Here is a 20,223-nt window from a genome sequence, read left to right on the forward strand (position 1 = left end):
AAGACCTATATAATGAAAACTATAAGACCCTGTTAAAAGAAATCGAAGAAGTTACTAAGAAATGGAAAGATATTCCATGTTCTTAATTGGAAGAATTAACATAGTTAAAATGACCATATTACCTGAAGCATTATACAGATTTAATGCAATCCCCATCTAAACCTCATTGGTATTTTTTAAAGAAATAGAACAAAAAAATCATCAGATTTGTATGGAAGCATAAAAGACCCTGAATTGCCAAAGCCATCCTAAGAAAAAAGAATGAGCCTGGAGGGCATCCCTCTGCCCAACTTCAAATTATACTACAAAGCGACAGTAATCAAAACAGCATGGTACTGGCAGCAAAACAGTCACACAGACCAGTGGAACAGAATCGACAGTCCAGAAGTAAACCCATATTCATATGGGCAAATAATTTTTGACAAAGAAGCCAAAAACATACAGTGGTGCTGGGAAAACTGGAAAGCCACCTGCAAAAGAATGAAACTAGACTCTTGTCTATCACCGCACACCAAAATTAACTCAAAATGGATTAAGGATCGGATATAAGAGCTGAAACAATAAATGCATAGAAGAAAACATAGGAATTAAACTCAAGGACCTTGGACTTAAAGAGGATTTTATCAGTTTGACCTCAAAGGCAAAGGAAGTAAAAGCAAAAATAAATGAATGGGACTATATCAAACTTAAAAGCTTCTGCTCAGCAAAAGAAATCATCAGCAAGGTAAAGAGACAACCATCCAACTGAGAAAAATATTTGCAAGCAACACCCCCCATAAGGGCCTAATATTCAAAATATACGAAGAACTCATACGACTCTATAACAACAAAAAAACAAACAATCCAATAAAAAAATGGGCAGAGGCCCTGAACAGACACTTCTCCCTAGAAGACATACAAATGGCCAACAAATACATGAAAAGATGCTCAACAATGCTAGCTATCAGGGAAATGCAAATATAAACCACAATGAGATACGATATCACACCTGTTAGAATGGGGCTATAATCAACAGGAAAAGTAATAACAAATGTTGAAGAGGATGTGGAGAACTAGGAACCCTCATACACTGCTGGTGGGACTGCAAACTGGTACGGCCACTATGGAAAGTGGTGTGGAGGTTCCTCATAAAACTAAGAATGATCCAGCAATTCCTCTACTGGGTATTTACCTCAAAGACTTGAAAACCCGTATCTGAAAAGATATTTGCACACCGATGTTCACAGCAGCATTATTCACAGTGGCCAGGACATGGAAGCAACTGTAGTATCCTACGGTAGATGATTGGCTAAAGAAGCTGTGGTACACATATACAATGGAATATTACTCAGCCGTAAGAAGAAATGAAATACTGCCATTTGCAACAACATGGATGGACCTTGAAATAATCATACTAAGCGATATAAGCCAAACAGAAAAGGTTGAAAATCACGTGATATCACTTATATGTGGGATATAAACCTAAAAGCAACAAATGAACAAGACAAACAGACAGAGACTCATGGACATAAACCAGAAGGGGGGACAGAGAAAATAAAAAAAATAAAATGTTAAAAAAAATGTATATATAGTATGAAAAAAATAAATAAACTGGCATTTATATTGCTAGAAAAAAAATTATAGTCCCTTTCTAACATCTCCCTAAATCAATCCTTAGTGAGAATACATGGATATCAACATCTTTAATGTGTAGAAAGCATGAACTAAGTCTGTGACAGGAATCGGGCTTTCATTAAGCAATCACCTATGAAGTAAATTTAGCTCCTGAATAAATTATTTAATTGAATCATTCATTTATTTGTCAAATATTTACTCAGTTATTAACATGGGCCAGATAGGCAGGAACTGGAGATACAGAAACGAATACCATAAAAACAGTCCCTGCCCTCATGCAGCTTCAATCTAGTGGAGGATATACATTAATCATAAATTACAAAATGTTTGTAAAACATAACATTGCTACCTTATTCAAATGAGAGCTAGATAATGCCCAAAATACAGCTTTCTGACCACAGACGTACGGTGTCTGGACCACCACAATAAAGCAAGTATCACAACAAAGCTAGCCAAACAGTTTGTTTGGTTTCCCAGTCCACATAAAAGTTATGTTTATACTATACTGTAGTCTATTAAGTGTGCAATAGCATTATGTTTAAAAAATAATGTGAATACTTTAATTAAAAATATTTCATTGTTAAAAAATGCTAAACATCATCTGAGCCTTTAGGGAGTGGTAATTTTTTTGCTGGTGGAGAGTCTTCCTTCTGTCAGTGGCTGCTAAGTGATTAGAATGGTGGTTGGTGAAGGTTAGACTGGCTGTAGCAATTTGTTAAATAAGACAACAATGAAGTTTGCTGAATCTATTGTGACCCTTCTTTCCACTTGAACACTCAAGGGCCACTGTAAGGTTATTAATTGGCTTAATTTCAATATTATTGTGTCTTAGGGAATAGGGAGGCCTCAGGAGAGGGAGAGAGATGGCTGGTGGTGCAGTCATATCATACACAACATTTATTGATTAAGTTCACCATCTTACATGGGCACAATTTGTGGTGCCCTCAAACAATTACAATAGTAACATTAAAAATCACCGATCACAGATCACCATAATAAATAGAATAATAATGAAAAAGTTTGAAATATTTCAAGAATCACCAAAATGTGACACAGAGACACAAAGTGAGCAAATGCTTTTAGAAAAAAGGGGCCAATAGACTTACTCCATGCAAGATTGCCACAAAACTTTGATTTGTATTTGATTTGTATTGTCTGCAGAGCACAGTAATGGGAACAGCAATAAAATGAGATATGCCTGCATTTTTAAGCTTAGAAATGATTCTCTGATTCATAATCTATTAAAAAAACTTTAATGGGTAAAAATATTGGATAAGTTTTCATTTTTAAAAAACATATTTTGCAATCCATGCCTCATTACAAGAATAATTTTATCACCAGGAAATACTGCTTCCAATTATTGCCCAATCTAGACAGGTATAACATTTCACTGTTTTCTGTAATGCTGAAGATAAATAATTTACTTTCATAAACATTAGAAGTGATTCATAATTTATGCAATGCTAAAGATGTAATTAAAATTTTCTATTGAAGCAAATATAACAAAAATTTCAAAAAACTTATGTTTACCATGAAGACACGTGTTTATTTCAACCAATGTTTTAATTTTAGGATCTTCGCTGATAAGATCACAGCCCTCTGTACTATTAATTTGCAAAGGAACCCAGCAGTGCAGTATGAGTATGAGGCAAAAACAAACGAAAAACCCCACAAAATCATGAATCTTAGAAATATGCTAGAATTAATGCAAAGTGGCAGATCAAAGCAGGTGAGAAATTTCAGCATAAGACTTCATAATTATTCTGTTACTTGATATTTTTCTTGACAAAATACAAATAAACAAATTCTTGATTTAATTTTATTTTAAAATCTGGGTTTTAAAAATATAGACCAACAGTATAAGTAGTTTCATAATCTAAAATTACAAGGCCAAACACATTAATTATCTTTCAAAAGAATGAGGTTAAAGAAGGTAAACGGGTCAAGTGCGCTGTCTGAAAGCATGAGACAACTGTAAATTCTCTCAAGCGGTGATGAAAGGAAACAAAGAGGTGTCACTGTCCACACACCTGAAGCAATGCTACAATTCTCCTCAAATAGGGTCAAGACACCATAATCTGATAGGATTCTAATAATCTGATAGGACTCTAATAGGACTGTATCTGATAGGACTCTAATAATCCCTTCTGCATTTAACTATCTTCTTGTTCCTAAACAATTTTGCCATCCTAGTAATAAATGTCACCTCTGGGCCTATATTTAGTAACAGAAAAGAGATGTTTCAGTAACATCTTGAAACAATTCATAACATTAGAATTAATTTTTTCTTAAATCCTGAAAAGTTTAGCATCTGAATGCAAGTGCTGGGAGTCCAAACCATGTAACCTCATAGCATCTGAGATGAAATTTATAGATGAATGTAAAAATCCTAAATCCTCTTATCTAATAGTGACTGTCCATAGAGATAACCATGTCTGAAAGACTTTTTCAATCCTCTATGTTAACTTTCCTTTACTGTGCCCTGAGGGTGATGGGAGTGTATTCTATTGCCTAGATGAGCTGGGGTAGCAGAGGGAAAAATTACTGTACCAAGAGATAAATGTCATCATCTTCTTGGATGTTCTTGGACTATGTGCATTTTTTTAAAGCTTACTCTAAGAGTTATATCCCCAGAAAACAAGGCTTTAACTACATTTCAACAACTGAATTACTTGTTCGAACCAACAACCACTGTAGGCATAAGATAGAGAGCAGGGTTTAAAAGAACAATCTTAATCATATTATAAAATATTCACTTATTTTGTTACATATGAAAAACATTCTTGTTTTCAGGAAAAACTACGACTTTTCCAAATTTTGACTGCCTTTAATGTAACACTACATGTCAATGGCATTTTGCATCATTAATTCAAATAGGTTCAGAAATATCCTGCACAGAACCATGATAATGTTCTGATCTTTTCTTGAAAAATGAGAGAAGATGTCTATAGTAATTCTGAGAAGCATATTTTCTAAAAATTTCACACAGAGATGGAATATTATATGGTTCTTAAACTGTGCTCAGTGGAGCCCCAGACTCTTGCTCATGGACCAGGATGAGGGCAAGGTGGAGGCTGAGTGGAGAGTCAACTTCTCCCCATCCCCTCTAATCTTTAACTAGAGCAGCTTGACTGTTACCTGTTACATACATTATGAATCAGGCAATATTTTGTTTGGAAAATGGGTTCTGCTCTAAAAGAGGGAGAGGGTGATGGAGAGATCTGAAAGCCACCCAGTTTAAAATTCACTATCTTATAAAGGTAAGTCCAATATTATGGTCTACATAAAAAATAGATTCCAATCACATTAAAAAAGATTACAGAATCAACATGTGTCATTTAAAATAGCTAAGGAAGAAACCCAAATGGATGAACCCTAGGGTGACATACTAGCAAGTTCTGTGGTCTGACATGCTGAAACCTGCCTTGCTAGGGTGGTTTTAATAGTAGTCACCCACAGCTCCTATTGAATACTAACTCCAGCTGGTTTTAAGAAAGAATGGAAGCTCAGACAAATGAAGACATGATATCACTCTGGCTCTAGATATGTTAAAAACTCTACAGTTTTGAAATGATCAGGGTTGGAAAAAACATTTTTCAGAACAACAGCCAGCTCTCAGTCGCAGAGACCCCTCCTTGTCACTGAGCCTATTCCTGTGCCTTCCCCTAAAAAGACATCTGCTCTTCTTTAACTGGTGAAATAATATTTTGAGGCTCATTTTAAAAGTTACCACCTCTCTGAAAGTTACCTTTGGATCAGGTTTGAGGATCACTCTTTCAGGTTCTTTCAGATTTCCTTAAGGAATTTGTTTCGACCATGACACTCAGAGGGACACGGCCAAGTGTTCCTTATTTGCTTGTGCATCGCTGATAAGTAACATCAATTAACCATCTAATAAAAGCTAATTAAGTGAATAAATTAATGAAACTACAGTTTCTGGGATAGGAATGGATTAGGAAACCAGTCCTAATTTGGAACAAGCTGGCTGAACAGTCTCTTCACTTTTCTGGATCTCAGATTTTTCAATAAACTCAGACACCAGTGCTTATCATAAACTAAAGAGAAATCATCTATAAATTCCTCTTTCCATTTATTTTAGGTAAGAGGTAATCTTAAGGGAGGCTTCTGTATTTGTAAACTAAAAAATCAAACATATATGTTATGGATTCCTCAGGCAAGTTAAATTTCAATGTGACTCATGATCTCCACCTACTGGAAAAGGTTGAACATCTATTCCATTTAAAAGATGGAAGTCACAAGGCTTTTAATAACAGGTATTTAATGCACGCAACCACTACCATCGCTACCACCATCATTGTTTAACTTACAAAATCTAATCTAATCTATAAACTCTAGGACATTCAGATTAATAATGTTAGGCACTTTAAATATTCAACTCCAGAACAGAAACAAAATTTAACGATTAGAATCTATTTTCAAATATTTTGTTGTCACTTATTATATATTAATTCTATCTCATTACCATGGGGGGAAAGGCTACATTATATTCAAGCCATGTAGAAAAGGAGGAAAAGGGAAAAAAATAATTTCCAAACAAAGTTATTTTTAATTTTTTTACTTTTCAAAAGAAGATAAAAAGCAAAAGATTAAAAATCAATGCCATTAGTGCTTTAAGACAACGTGACTTTGGTTGGAGAGATTGAAAGAGATTATAATCATGGCCTCATAAATAAAATATTATTTTATTTCACCACACAATACCCCAAGGCATAATCATATAAAAGAATGTTAGGAAAAAAAGAGAGAGAATTGATTCAATAACTTGATTGATAACAAGCCCTTTGCTGTATATGCACGTCTAAAATTGAGGAGGGGGTATCAAGTTGGAAGGTACCATACATGCTATCACAAGACTTCTGAGAAATAATATTAAATATAAGGGAGGTATAAGAAACAAACGAGCTCCTAAGGTGAGGAGAGAGAACAATATCTTGGAGTCACATATGGCAAATGTATACAATACAGAAAACCACCTGCAGTTGAAGCATGACATTCCCCAGTATTATATAGAGGGGAGGGCATGTGGAAAGTGGAAGCGGGAAAAGTCCAGGGAGTTGTCAGTGGTGCCGGCTGCCTTTCAAGACAGGAAGTACCAGGAATACTTGTTTGAGAGAAGGGAAGGAGAAAAAAAATGTTGACTTTTATTCATCTGAAAGTAAGATCAAGTAAACTGTAGCTAAAAGATAAGCTTGATTCTATGCAGGACAAACGTGAGTACAATTGAAGGAATTATGTAGTTAGAAAGTTATTTAATGGAAAGTTAAAGGTTAGTATGAAGATACTTGAGTGGCTAAGAGCATAAACTTTGGAGCCAGAGTGAGAATTCTGGCTAGCCTTCTTATGAGCTGTGTAACCTCAGCCAAATTACTTAACTTCTCTGTTACCTTGATTTCTTCATATGTAAAACTGAGATAATTAATAGTATCTACCTTAAAGGTGTATTGTGAAAATTAAATAAATTAACAGATTCAAATGCTACAAACACCTGGCACACAGTAAGTACTATGCGAAAATGTTCACTATTCTTAATTAAAGAATGAAGATTTCTTGCTACTAATACAGCATCAATCATAGTGTATTTATCACTTTGGGGCTGAATTGCTTTGGCTTCTCAGATAGTAAAATGAGAATGTTTATAGTTGTAACAAAAATGATGGATGTATATAAGTGAAAATGACACATTAGCAACAGTCACATAAGTTGTATATTTCTTATTTTGTTTTGTATTACATATCATACATCTTTACTTGTATACACATGCATGTGTATGTAACTTGTGTGCATGTGCACCTGTTTGTGAGTGTGGAGGGGGCATGTGTATCTTCAGTGATACAGAAGCAATAGAATACATGGACAAAGAGATTGCTAGATCAGCCTAACTTTGATCCAAAATTGTGACAAGAGTAAAAATCTAGGCAAAGTCATTCCAGAGATTTTTCAACAAAAACTTTAACTGGTATGAAGATTTTTAAATGCTTAGACCCAAGGTAATTCAATAGTAAGTAGCATGTCTAGATAGTTTGATTTTTATTTTATTGGCTCCATGAGTAAAGAACTGAAGTTTTCTGAAACACATTTCTATAAGAGCAAAATAGTCTTCCACATACCTTTTCAATTAACTCATAACTCTCTTCAAGTTTGAGCAGCCTGTTCTGCACAGATGTAGATGCACGCTGATAGACTGCTCGCCACTCCTGAAAGTCGCTCTCTGAAATCTCAGCCACAGCAAAACATAAAGTTCTTAACCCTGAAAAAAGGTAGCATACACCCCCCCAACACCAAATAAAATTTTATTCAGAAGTCTGACACTTCCATTTTTATTTAACAAAGTCTCATTTCGAAAACATTAATTTAATTGAAACAATATGTTAAAGTCCTGTTAAAGTATGACAAAACTTTAGTGTAAAACATATATTAATGTTCCCCTAGCCTTTAAAATTGGCACCCTGCTTCTAGTTCTCAGCTCTTTCAATTTATCCTCCATGCCTAGAGTGACTTTTTAAAAATCCTAATTTTATCAGGTTATGCCTCTGCTTGAAATCTTTCATTCGTTCCCCAGGATGACGTTCAAATCCCCAAGTCTGGCTCATTCATCATATATCAATTGTCTTCAACCTCATTCTCTGTCATTCACTTCCTATATATCAGAGTCTTTGCACATGCTGGTCACTTTTTCTCCATTCCACCCTCTACAACTCCTCTTCTCTGTCTGCTTTAAATCTACTTTAAGGCTCACTTCTTAAAATCATCTCTTTGAAGCATCCTCCTCTCACCAGACCCCACAGGCAGAAATCTCCAAACACTGCTGTGGTGTGAATGACGATGTTTCAAATATTGTTTTTCTTGCGGATCTCCTATATTAGCTTAAATACGGAGAATAGGGACCTGGAGTTCTTCATATCTGTCCCTGGAGAATAGGGACCTGGAGTTCTTCATATCTGTTACTCCAGTACAGAGCACAGTGGCGTCATAGATGCTTTCAAAGAAAGGGCCAGAGAGACAATTCTTCTTACTGGGATATATGGCTGTATTTATTATTGCTCTTTACCACCATAAATCTGTAGGTATGAAGAATCTTAAAGATATTGAGGAATAGTGACCCCCCAAAATACCCATCAGGAACACCCTGAGGCAAACAATCGAAGTTGATGTTTGAGGTAACCTGCTCCCAGTGGTCGCTGCCTATCAATTGCACAACTCACTTGGAGGTTATCCTCAGCCAGAAAAAAGTTGATGGGTTGTAACAAGGAAGAGGCAAAATTGTCAGTCATGGCAATTTCAAATAATTAAGTTCCCAAGAAGACAATGCTCTCACTCAAGGTCACTTAACTCTCAGAATAACTAGATGCTAGTGATCTCAAGTCAAATAAAATATGGGCTGGGAACATGTCAGAAACAAGAAGCAACCAATACCGAATATAAAGTGCCCAGAGGACTCTATCTTTCAAGAAAGCCGTAGGATTGGAGGAGAGGGGAAGATGGCGGACTAGGTAAAAGCAGGGTTCACATCCTCCCAGGTCCACATTGAAATTACAACCAAATTATAAAATAATCAATGTGGAAAATCGCCTGAAGTCCAGCTGATTGAAACACCTACATCTGACAATATAAAGGAGCCGCATCGAAGCCACTGGAGAGGCAAAGTCACGAATTGGGCTGGACACACACCGTGGGTGGTGGAGGATCACCAGGAGGAAGAGCAAGGCTGCAGAGGCTTCCCTGAAGGAGAGGGGGCTCCTAGCCTCATTCGGAGGCTCCCCAGCCCAGGGTCTCATGAAGAGGAGATTCCAATAACTCTGACTGTAAAAACCATCTGGCCATCTGGACATCTGGGTGAGACAGAAGGAGACTGAAACCCTAGATGCCCCTTTGAAGGACCCACGCTCAGGCTTTCTGACCTGCAGACACTTATCCGGGACACTGGAGGTGGAGGTCAGAGGCTCCAGTGGGATTTATACTGAGTAAGTCTGTATTACCTGGCACCAGAATGAGGGCTGGAAGGGCAGCCACCATTGTGCCTTAGTCCAGCCTGCCTACAAGCAATTATATGCCAACAAATTGGATAATCTGGAAGAAATGGACACATTCCTAGAAACACATAATCTCTCAAGACTGAGTCAAGAAGAAACAGAAATCTGAATCAACCGATTACCACCAATGAAATAGAATGAGTAATCAAAAACATCCCAAAAAACAAAAGTCCTGGACCAGATGGCTTCATAGGTGAATTTTACCAAACATTCAAAGAAGAATTAATACCTATTCATCTCAAACTATTCCAAAAAATTCAAGAAGAGGAAAGGCTCCTTAACTCCTTTTATGAAGTCACCATTACCTTGATTCCAAAACCAGACAAAGACATTACAAAAAAAGAAAACTATAGGCTGATATCTCTTATGAACATTGATGTAAAAATCCTCAACAAAATATCAGCAAACTGAATTCAGCAGTACATTAAAAATATAATACACCATGATCAAGTTGGATTTATTCCTAGGATACAAGGTTGGTACAATCTCCACAAATCAACTGATGTCATATACCACATTAACAAGTTGAAAGATAAAAATCATATGATCATATCAATAGATGCAGAAAAAGCATTCAACAAAATCCAGCATCCATTTATGATAAAAACTCTCAGCAAAGTAGGAATAGAGGGAACATACCTCAACATAATAAAGGCCATATATAACAAACCTACAGCTAATATCATACTCACTGGGGAAATGCTAAAAGCATTTTCCTTAAGATCAGGAACAAGACAAGGATGCCCACTTTCAACACTCCTCTTCAACATTGTATTGGAAGTCTTAGCCACAGCGATAAGACAAGAAAGAGAAATAAAAGGTATCCCAATTGGAAAGGAAGAATTAAAACTCTATTTGCCGATGACATGATACTATATATAGAGTACCCTAAAGATTCCACCAAAAAACTGTTAGAACTAATCAATGAATTCAGTAAAGTAGCAGGAGACAAAATTAATATTCAGAAGTCAGTGGCATTTTTATACACTAATGATGAACTTTTAGAAAGAGATGTTAAGAAAAACAATCCCATTTACAATTGCATCAAAAACTATAAAATATCTAGGAATCAAATTAACCAAGGAGGTAAAAGACCTGTTCTCAGAAAATTATAAGTCATTGAAAAAAGAAACTGAAGAAGATACAAATAAATGGAAGCATATACTCTGCTCATAGGTAGGAAGAATCAACATTGTTAAAATGGCCATAACTACCCAAAGCAATCTATAGAGTCAGTGCAATCCCTATCAAAATACTAATGGCATTTTTCAGAGAGTTAGAACAAATAATCCTAAAATTTATATAGAACCGTAAAAGACTCCGATTAGCCAAGGCAATCTTGAGAAAGAAGAACAAAGTTGGAGGTATCACGCTACCTGATATCAAACTATAATACAAGGCTACAGTAATCAAAACGGCATGGTACTGTCATTAAAATAGATACATTGATCAATAGAACAGAATAGAGAGCCCAGAAATAAATCCATGCCTATACGCTCACTTAATATATGACAAAGGAGGTAAGAATATACAACTGGGTAAAGACAGTCTCTTCGATAAATGGTGCTGAGAAAATTGGACAGATAAATGCAAAAAAAAAGAAAAGAAAAAAAAAAGAAAGAAAGGAAGAAAGAAAGAAAGAAACAAAGGAACTGGACCACCTTCTTACACTGTGTACAAGAATAGACTCAAAATGGATTAAAGACTTAAATGTAAGACCTGAAACCATAAAACTTCTAGAAGAAAACATAGGCAGTAAACTCTCTGATATTACTAACAGTAATTTCTTTTCAGATATATTTCCCCGGGCAAAGGAGACAAACAAAAAAATAAACAAATGGGACTAATCAAACTAAAAAGTTTTTGTACAGCAAAGGAAACCATCAACAAAACAAAAAGACAACCAACTGATTGGGAGAAGATATTCGCTAATGATACATCTGATAAGAAGTTAATATCCAAAATATCAAGAATTCATACAACACAACAAAAAAACAAACAATCCAATTAAAAAATGGGTAGAAGACCTGAACAGATACTTCTCCAAAGAGGAAATACAGATGGCCAATAAACATGAAAAAATGCTCAAGGTCACTAATCATCAGAGAAATGCAAATTAAAACCACAATGAGATACCATCACCTGATACCTGTCAGAATGGCTATCATCAATAAATCAAAGAACTAGTGTTGGCAAGGATGTGGCGAAAAGGGAACCTTTCTACATTGTTGGGGGGATTGAAGACTGGTACTGCTGCTATGGCAAACAGTCTGGAGGTTTCTCAAAAAATTAAAAACAGATGTATCTTTTGACCCAGCACTTCTGGGTATTTATCTAAAGAAAACTAAAATAATAATTTGTAAAGATCTATGCACCCCAATATTCATGGCAGCACAATTTACAATAGCCAAGACATGGAAGCAACCTAAATGCCCATCAACAGACAAGTGAATAAAGAAGTTATGGTTCATATACACAATGGAATATTACTCAGCCATTAAAAAAATGAAATACTACCATTTGCAACGACATGGATGAACCTAGAGGTTATTATGCTGAGTGAAATAAGTCAGACAGAGAAAGATAAGTACCATATGATTTCACTTATATGCAGAATCTAAGGAATAAAAAGAACAAACTAATCAAAAACTAACTCACAAATATAGAGGACATATGGTGACAGAGGAAATGTGCAGTGAAGGGGCTGGGAGAATGGAGCGAAGGATTAAAAAAGTACAAATTAGTAGTTGATAGATGGTCATGGGGATGGGAAGCATGGCGTAGGGAATGCAGTTAGCATTAATATATTGGCTAGGTGGAAAACCAGAGGAGAGAAGGAGCAATTAGAGGGATCATTTTATAAACTATATAAATGTCCAACCAATGTACTTCATATTTGAAACTAATTAAAAAAAATAAAAAAAAAAAAGTAGAGTTGTCAGTTGCTAGACCACTAAGAGAAGAACTTAAAATATTTGGAGCCATATTAGAACATATTTTTCTCTTTTGGAAACTTGGCTGGAAACTTATTCCAGGGTAGCCATGGAGTAGAAGCGTTGTTCAGACCAGGGCCAGAAAGAATGGGGTGGAGGTGGAGGCCATGCCAGTTTGAATCTGTCTAGGAGCTGGAATGTATTTAACATCACAACCAGAGAGGAAAATGCTCCACTAATTAAGAGCCTGCACTAATGCTGGGTCGGTTACACCTGCCAAGCCAGGCTGAGGATGCACCTTTAAGAACCTGAACGCTGGACACGTGTCTCAGGAGAACTGGGGGAAGGTTCTTGCTGTGCTTGCTTTTCAAAGCCTTGTGCTTTGAAACATTCCTTTCTTTTTGCAGCTTGGATTAAGAGGAGAAAGGATTTGATCAGAGGTCAGGCTTGGTGCCTTTCGCAATAGTTCTACACAAGAAGACAAGAGTGAAAACTCAGATGGGAGATTTAGATACAGTTCTGGCCACTTTTATTATGTTTAAGAGATAACTCTCTATAAATTATTATAGTAACTGACCCTAATTTTAACAGCTTTCACTTCCTTTCACCTACTCTAGATCACCTCCATGGACTATATACACTGTTTTGTCATACAGATCATGTATTTCAGTAGAACAGGGACAGGACTAAGTATGTTTACCACAGATTCTCAGGCCTCACACAGAGCCTGGCATGTGTAAGGGCTTAATAAAAAGTCTTGAGTTGAAACTAAACTGAATAACTATTTTAACAGTTATATAGATTTATTTCTCCTCTTCTTATTCAGATTAGAATACCTAGTTCCTTGCCTCTTGTTTCTTTCCTTCTGCATGACTTGATACAAAGTATTTAAACCATAAATAGTATCCATTCTAAAAAGTGAACAGATTTATAGGCCCTATACCCCCTAAAACGGGGGGGGACAAAGTCTCTTAAAATTTTCATAAATACAGGAAAGCAAAATAAAAAACATGGGTGGGAACAACATATAATATAATGTAAACTATCAACATTAATTGTTACCTTGCTTTACGAATCTCTGAGTAAAATACCGTAAGATACATCAGTCTATTTCTTTTTATTTTAATCATGCTTCATTTCCACATTATACTCACCTTCTGTAGCAAACTGCTCTAAATGTTTTAGGGTAATTTCTTTGTATTTTGAAGTCTCCGCCAGTCGATCATAAATTACAGTGTCCTGGAAAACAAACATAAGGTATAATACACTTAAACTATGCATTCTGAGTGTAGCAAAGTTGATGTTGGCAACATTAGTAGCAGCAAATCAATATAAAAACAATCACTTTTAGAACTGGTTTTAAAGCATAACGACACCATTTCCCTAAAGACACTAAGGAATAAGGTTCTAGTTCTATATTTTCGTCTTTTTCTTTTCTGAATAAATCTGTAGTTACTCCAACGTTCAAAATCTCATATTTTATCAACACTTCACCTCTCCCATGGTGCGAGGTCTCTCCTCTACCCCTGAAGTTTGTGCAGAACACTGTGGTGTTCAGAGGTGCTACATGGAAGAATGGTCCAGAACTCAAAAAGTTTGAGTGATGCTGGACTGAATAAAGCTGAAGAGCTTGCCCTACTGTAATACTTCTTAGAGGCTTTAAAATGTTAATGTGCACAGTGGGTCCTTTAATGAGGTGATATAGATTTGCCCCAAACTTATTCACTAGTGTACCTTTTTGGGGTTAGGGCATCATTATGGGACTAGTGCTGACAAAAGAACAAATTCTGAGAGACATAGGTCTAAATCTACTGAGGGCTGGTGGGTATAGTAGAGAGACTCTTGCACAAACCTGGTATTGCCTTAGAGCTGAATATTTCTGATTGTGTCATATTAGCTTTAAGACTCACTTTACTTAATCTGTAAAATCTAATTACTGGATTATCTTTAAAGTCATTTTTAGCTTTAGCTTTATGCACTACTTATGTTTCTCTAATTTTGCCCCTTTATAAACTGCCTATTGTTCCTTCAGTCATTCTTTGGCTTGGGTTTCATGTTTTAAGAATTTTAGTATTCAGCCTTTGCAGTTTTATTAGACCAAGAAAAAATAAATCACGTACCTGCAATTATCTTCTCAGTGGTATTACCCATGTTGGGGTCTCAAGTCTCAGGGCTGAGATTTGGAAGCAGCCTAATGGACTATGATTTAGAACCCTTGAGAGAAACAGAACTTAGTGACCTCGGAACAGATGGAATATTCCAGGCCTTAATTATGAATTTCTTTTCATTTTTCAGTGGTGGAATGGGAAGGGGAGCAAAGCAAAAGGAAATGATAATTTCCCCTCATGGCACTTTTCTGAGAATGAAGGGTACAACTTATGAATTCTATTTTTTCAAGAGGCTAACAAAATTTTCAATAAAATTAAAATAGGCCATCTTAAAACTAATTTTTAAAAATATATTTTAAAAAATTGAAATCATGAAAACAAAAGTGATGAAAAGGCTAGCGAGATAAAATTCTGTCAACCATTCTTATGGAAGAAACTGATGCTCAGAATAGGATAATTTTCTACCTTCTTTATTATATCAAGGAAAGCAGGGGACTGAATGTGCTTTTCTGCACGAATTGCATAGTGTTTTAAAATGACAATCACAATTGGTCGTGCTTAAATTGAGAAATAAATACATACAGATACCTTCTCACCCAAAATAACACTCATTTATTCAGAGGTCTGTACATCAAATATTTGGTATAGTATTATGGACTATAAGAGGTCCTTCACAGGAACTAAAGCATCCCCTAGGACCAGATTTAGAACCTACTGAGTTTATATTTACAAGAAATCCTAGATGGATTTACTTATATGGTGTCCTAGCCCTTGGCAAGGTCAAAGTGGAAAATCTTGGTGAAGAGATGCTGCTGGAGTGGCATGGCACAGTCAAATGACAATTACTTATTTAAAGAGCCTAGGGCTTCATGATGAAAAATTTTAGGTGAATTTTCATTCAAAAATTTGTTTTTCTATTCATCTTTTAGACTGAAGTTTTGATGCTGCTCTATCCTTACTTACAGTGCCTTGCACATATCAGGTGTTCAAAAGTGTGTTAGTGAAATAAAATATTTAAAGTAATCCTTAATCATCCTGAAATTTCACTTGTATGGAATACCACATTATACAATATTCTCAAATAAAAAAAGACTATACAATAAAGTGCAAGAGTCAACAATAAGAAGGTAGCAAGTAAAAAAAAAAGAGGTCTTACATAATTACTTATTTAAGCACTATAAATACTGAAGTTATCTAGATGATCCTGCTATAAATTAGCCAATTACTGTCAAAGAATCTGATCTTCTCGTCAGGTTAACAACAAGCTAAGTGTGACCTGCTGCAAAAAGCTTGGCTCTTTAGAACTGGAATGTTTGCTGAAGACATTAGACACATCTATATTTAAATATAGACAAACATTTTCTGGATTTACATGTACAATTCAGAACTATCTGTACTTTGCCACTGATGTGGTGGTGAACTGTTAAAAATAACTCATTTCAGATGTGGTCATTTTACATATGGCACAGAATTTTATTTAGGGGGCATTTAATTTGAAATTTTCAGTCACTTTAAGGTTCTTACAACATTAAGTATATTAGTCAAGCTTTTAATTTCTTCTCTGGGATATAAGTATTAGAGTAGGATTTTTACTTTATTATATTTTTTATTTGTGTAAATGTAACTTTTCCCAAATTATTTTCTATTGCAGATATAAGTTGTGTATTGCATACTTTCTTTTTCATTTAAAAATTAGCAAAGACAATCTCACTGCAGAAAATCTAGAAAAAGGCCAGAAAAATAAGTCATCCATAAACACAGACACACAGACACACAGCTCATCTACATGAACTCTTCAGTACTATCTTCCAATTCACTAACTTCACTCCCACCTCTTCAACTCTGTCTAATCTAGAGTTCATTCCATTTACTGCTGTTTTTTCTTAAATTTATTAATGATTTCTAATTTATCTTACAGTTATCCCCATTCTTTCCTCCTTCCAACTCCTTTTTCATTAAAAATAACTAATTTCAACTGCTGATCAAGATGGTGGAGTAGATAAATGTGTGCATGTATCCTCTCAGAACCACACCAAAATTACAACTAAACTACAGAATAGTCATCACTGGGAGTTGCCTAAAGTCTAGCTGAACAGAAGTCCTACAACTGGGGACACACAGAAGAGGCCACTTCGAGACCGGTAAGAGGGACAGAGACATGAAATGGCTGTGGAGGTTCCCCCAGAGGTGCGAGGGGTCCTGGCCTCACTGGGTTCCCCAGCCCAGGGTTCTAGTGCCAGGAAATGAAGTCTCCACAACCTCTGGCTGTGGAAACCAAAAGAGACTGTGACTGGGTGAGACAAAGGGCTGAGAGAGTCACAGACATTCCTCTTAAAGGGCCTGCATGTGGACTTGCCACTGACAGACTCGCTTGCTTTGAGCTCCATTGCTGGGGTAGCAGCTCGAAAGGTGCCATGAACAAATGGGGAGGAACTGAGTTATTTGGCTTCAGAGTGAGGGCTGGAAGGGCAGCCTTCTCTCAGACAGAAGTGCTGGCAGAGGCCATTGTTCCTTTCTTGAGCCCTTCCCCATCCAGCTTGTAGACCCAGGCGTGTGCCATACCGGAGTCTCTATGAATGTATTGGGAGGAGCAGTTTTCCTGCCCCTCCCAATATGTGGGCCCACCCAAGTCACTTGCAGTGGATTTTTCATATAAATGGCCTGTCTTGGCTCATGCTACAGACTTTCCTAAAATCTCTCAAAGGTTCACAACACCTAAACAAGTAGCAGCTGGCCTCAGCATGCCCTGTATCTCTTGCCGAACAGCCCTAAGCCTGGCACTAGCGGCAGCCAGCCTTGATTTGTGGCTTGGCCTCTCAAGGCACTCCCAAGCCAAGCGTGGGTGGTGGCCATCTGCGGATTGGTTGGTGGCTCATGCTAGTGGCCCCAGGCAAGAAACGGGCTGCAGCTGAACTTGGCCCATGGCAGGATCCCTCCCAGGAGGCCTTGGCTCACAGGCCTGGTGGCCAGCTTTGGTCTGAGCCAGAGCACCACCCAAGATCACAACTGAGGACTACATACCCAAACGGTAGACAAAGCAGGCACCAGAGCCCTGCTTGGGTGAATCCTGCTTTGTGGGGCCAGCCCCTATACAACAGCTCCTCTACTGGTCATGGACAATCATTACAACCAATTAGCGCAAGGGTAAATCCCTCTACAACCCACAGAACAGACACACCTAGAGTATTGGCTCTGGTGGCCAGGGAAGACTGTGCCAATGGAACCCACTGCACAACTACTACATAAGGCCACTCAACTAAGACTGGGAGATGTAGCAGCCCTACCTAATATAGAGAAACAAACACAAGTATGCAGCCAAAATAAGAAGACAAATAAATATGTCCTAAATGAAAGAACAGAACAAAGGTCCAGAAAAAGAATTAAACAAAATGGAGACAGGCAATCTATCGGTTGCAGAATTCCACACACTTATTATAAGGATGTTCAATGAACTCAGGGGAGGTGTAGATGAATTCAGTGAGAACTTTAAAAGAGATAGAAAACATAAAAGTGGAGATAGGAAACATAAAAAAGAACTAGTCAGAAGTGAAGACTACAATAACTAAAATAAAGAATACCTTAGGAGGAATTAGCAGTAGATTGGATGAAGCAGAGGATTGAATCAGTAATTTAGAAGATAAAGTAGCAGAAAACAACCAATCAGAACATCAAGAAGAAAAAAGAATCCAAAATGTTAGGATAGTTTAAGGGACCTCTGGGACAACATCAAGCTTACCAATATTCACACCATAGAGATACCAGAAGGAGAAGAGAGAGAGCAAAGAACTGAAAACTATTTTAAGGAATAATGACCGAAAATTTTCCTAATCTGATGAAAGAAAGAGATATACAAGCCCAGGGAGAACAGGGAGTCCCAAACAAGATGAACTCAAAGAGGTCCACACCAAGACACATCATCATTAAAATGCCAAAGGTTAAATACAAAGAGAGAATCTTAAAGGCATAAAAAGCAGTTAGCTACCTACAAGGGAACTCCCATAAGACTGTCAGCTGATTTCTTAAAGGCAACTTTGCAGGCCAGAAGGGCTTGGAACGAAATATTCAAAATGATGAAAAGCAAGGACCTACAACCAAGATTACTCTATCCAGCAAAACTATCATTCAGTATTAAAGGAAAGATAAAGTGCTTTCCAGACAAGGAAAAGCTAAAGGGGTTCTTCATCACCAAGCCAGTATCACAGGAAATGTTAGAGAGACTTAAGAAGAAAAAAGAAACAAAGATCAAAAACATGAATAATAAAATAGCAATAACTACATATCTAGCAACAATTACTTTAAATGTAAATGAATTAAATGCTCTGATCAAAAGAAAGAATGGCTGAATGGGTAATAGGACCATTGCATATGCTGCCTGCAAGAGACTCACTTCAGATCGAAAGACACACACAGACTGAAAGTAAAGGAATGAAAAAAGATGTTTTATGAAAATGGAAAAGAAAACAAACAAACAAACCTGGGGTAGCAATACTTATACCAGACAAAATAGACTTTAAAACAAAGGCTTAATGAGAGACAAGTAAGGACCCAGTATTCCCACTTCTGGGCATTTATCTGTAGAAACCTAAAACACTACTTTGAAGCGACATGTGAATTCATATGTTCACTGCAGCACTGTTTATGGTAGCCAAGATATGGAAGCATCCTGGGTGTCCGTCAGTGGATGAATGGATAAAGTAGTAGTATATTTATACAATGGAATATTGCTCAGCCATAAAGAAGAATGAAATCTTGCCATCTGCAACAACATGGATGGACAAAAAGGTATTGTGCTGAGTGGAGTAAGTCAGACAGAGAAAGACAAATGTCATATGTGGAATCTAGAGAACAGGATAAACAAACAAACAAACAAACAGAAACAAGCTCACAGACAAAGCATTTTGATGGCTGTCAGATTGGGGATGGGGGAATAGGTGAAGAGGGGAGGGGATTAAGAGGTACGAATTGGTAGTTAGAAAATAGTCAGGGGATATAGAGTATAGCATGGGGAATATAGTCAGTAGTGTTGTAATAACTATGTATGGTGTCAGATATGTACTGCATTTAACAGGGTGATCACTGATTATTTCATAAGTTATATAAACATCTAATCACTGTTGCATACGTGAAACTAATATAATACTGTATGTCACCTATAATAAAGTAAAAATATAAAATTAAAAAAAACTAATTTATCATGTTGAGTTCTAAACATCCTTTGTTAGACTGGTCTACACAGATAATTTCACCTGGAGTGAATGTTCCAGTTGTTTATGTGCTTGTTATCTGTTTGGCATGAGATTTTCTCATGTGTGTCTCGATTTTGCTTTTATTTTCTCCCTCTTTGCCTGCATCCCAATCTAGTGGGATTTTATACTCTCCCGTAGAGACTAGCAAGAGCTTTGCTTAACCTTATCTCATGACTAGGAGGCACACCGCTGTCTTAGGCTTCAAAGAGGGAAGGCTGGACTCCCATCTGCATTTTACAGAAAGCACGTTTTGCTCCAATGGCCCCACAGA

General features: G+C 36.7%; 1 protein-coding gene across 8 annotated transcripts in view; it reads right to left on the reverse strand.

The window, feature by feature from the left end:
• ATP8A1 (ATPase phospholipid transporting 8A1) overlaps positions 1-20,223 on the reverse strand; it is a 217,299-nt gene that overhangs the window by 90,560 nt on the left and 106,516 nt on the right. For all 8 annotated transcript variants that reach the window (XM_015597587.2, XM_025040218.1, XM_025040214.1 and 5 more), the window contains 2 exons: positions 13,753-13,837; positions 7,743-7,882 (listed from right to left, as the gene is read on the reverse strand). In XM_015597587.2, coding sequence (XP_015453073.1) covers positions 7,743-7,882; positions 13,753-13,837 — 225 coding nt within the window. The remainder of the gene's footprint in view (positions 1-7,742; positions 7,883-13,752; positions 13,838-20,223) is intronic.

The sequence above is a fragment of the Pteropus alecto genome, unplaced genomic scaffold (genome assembly GCF_000325575.1).
Source record: "Pteropus alecto unplaced genomic scaffold, ASM32557v1 scaffold57, whole genome shotgun sequence".
In the NCBI taxonomy this organism is placed as follows: Eukaryota; Metazoa; Chordata; class Mammalia; order Chiroptera; family Pteropodidae; genus Pteropus; species Pteropus alecto.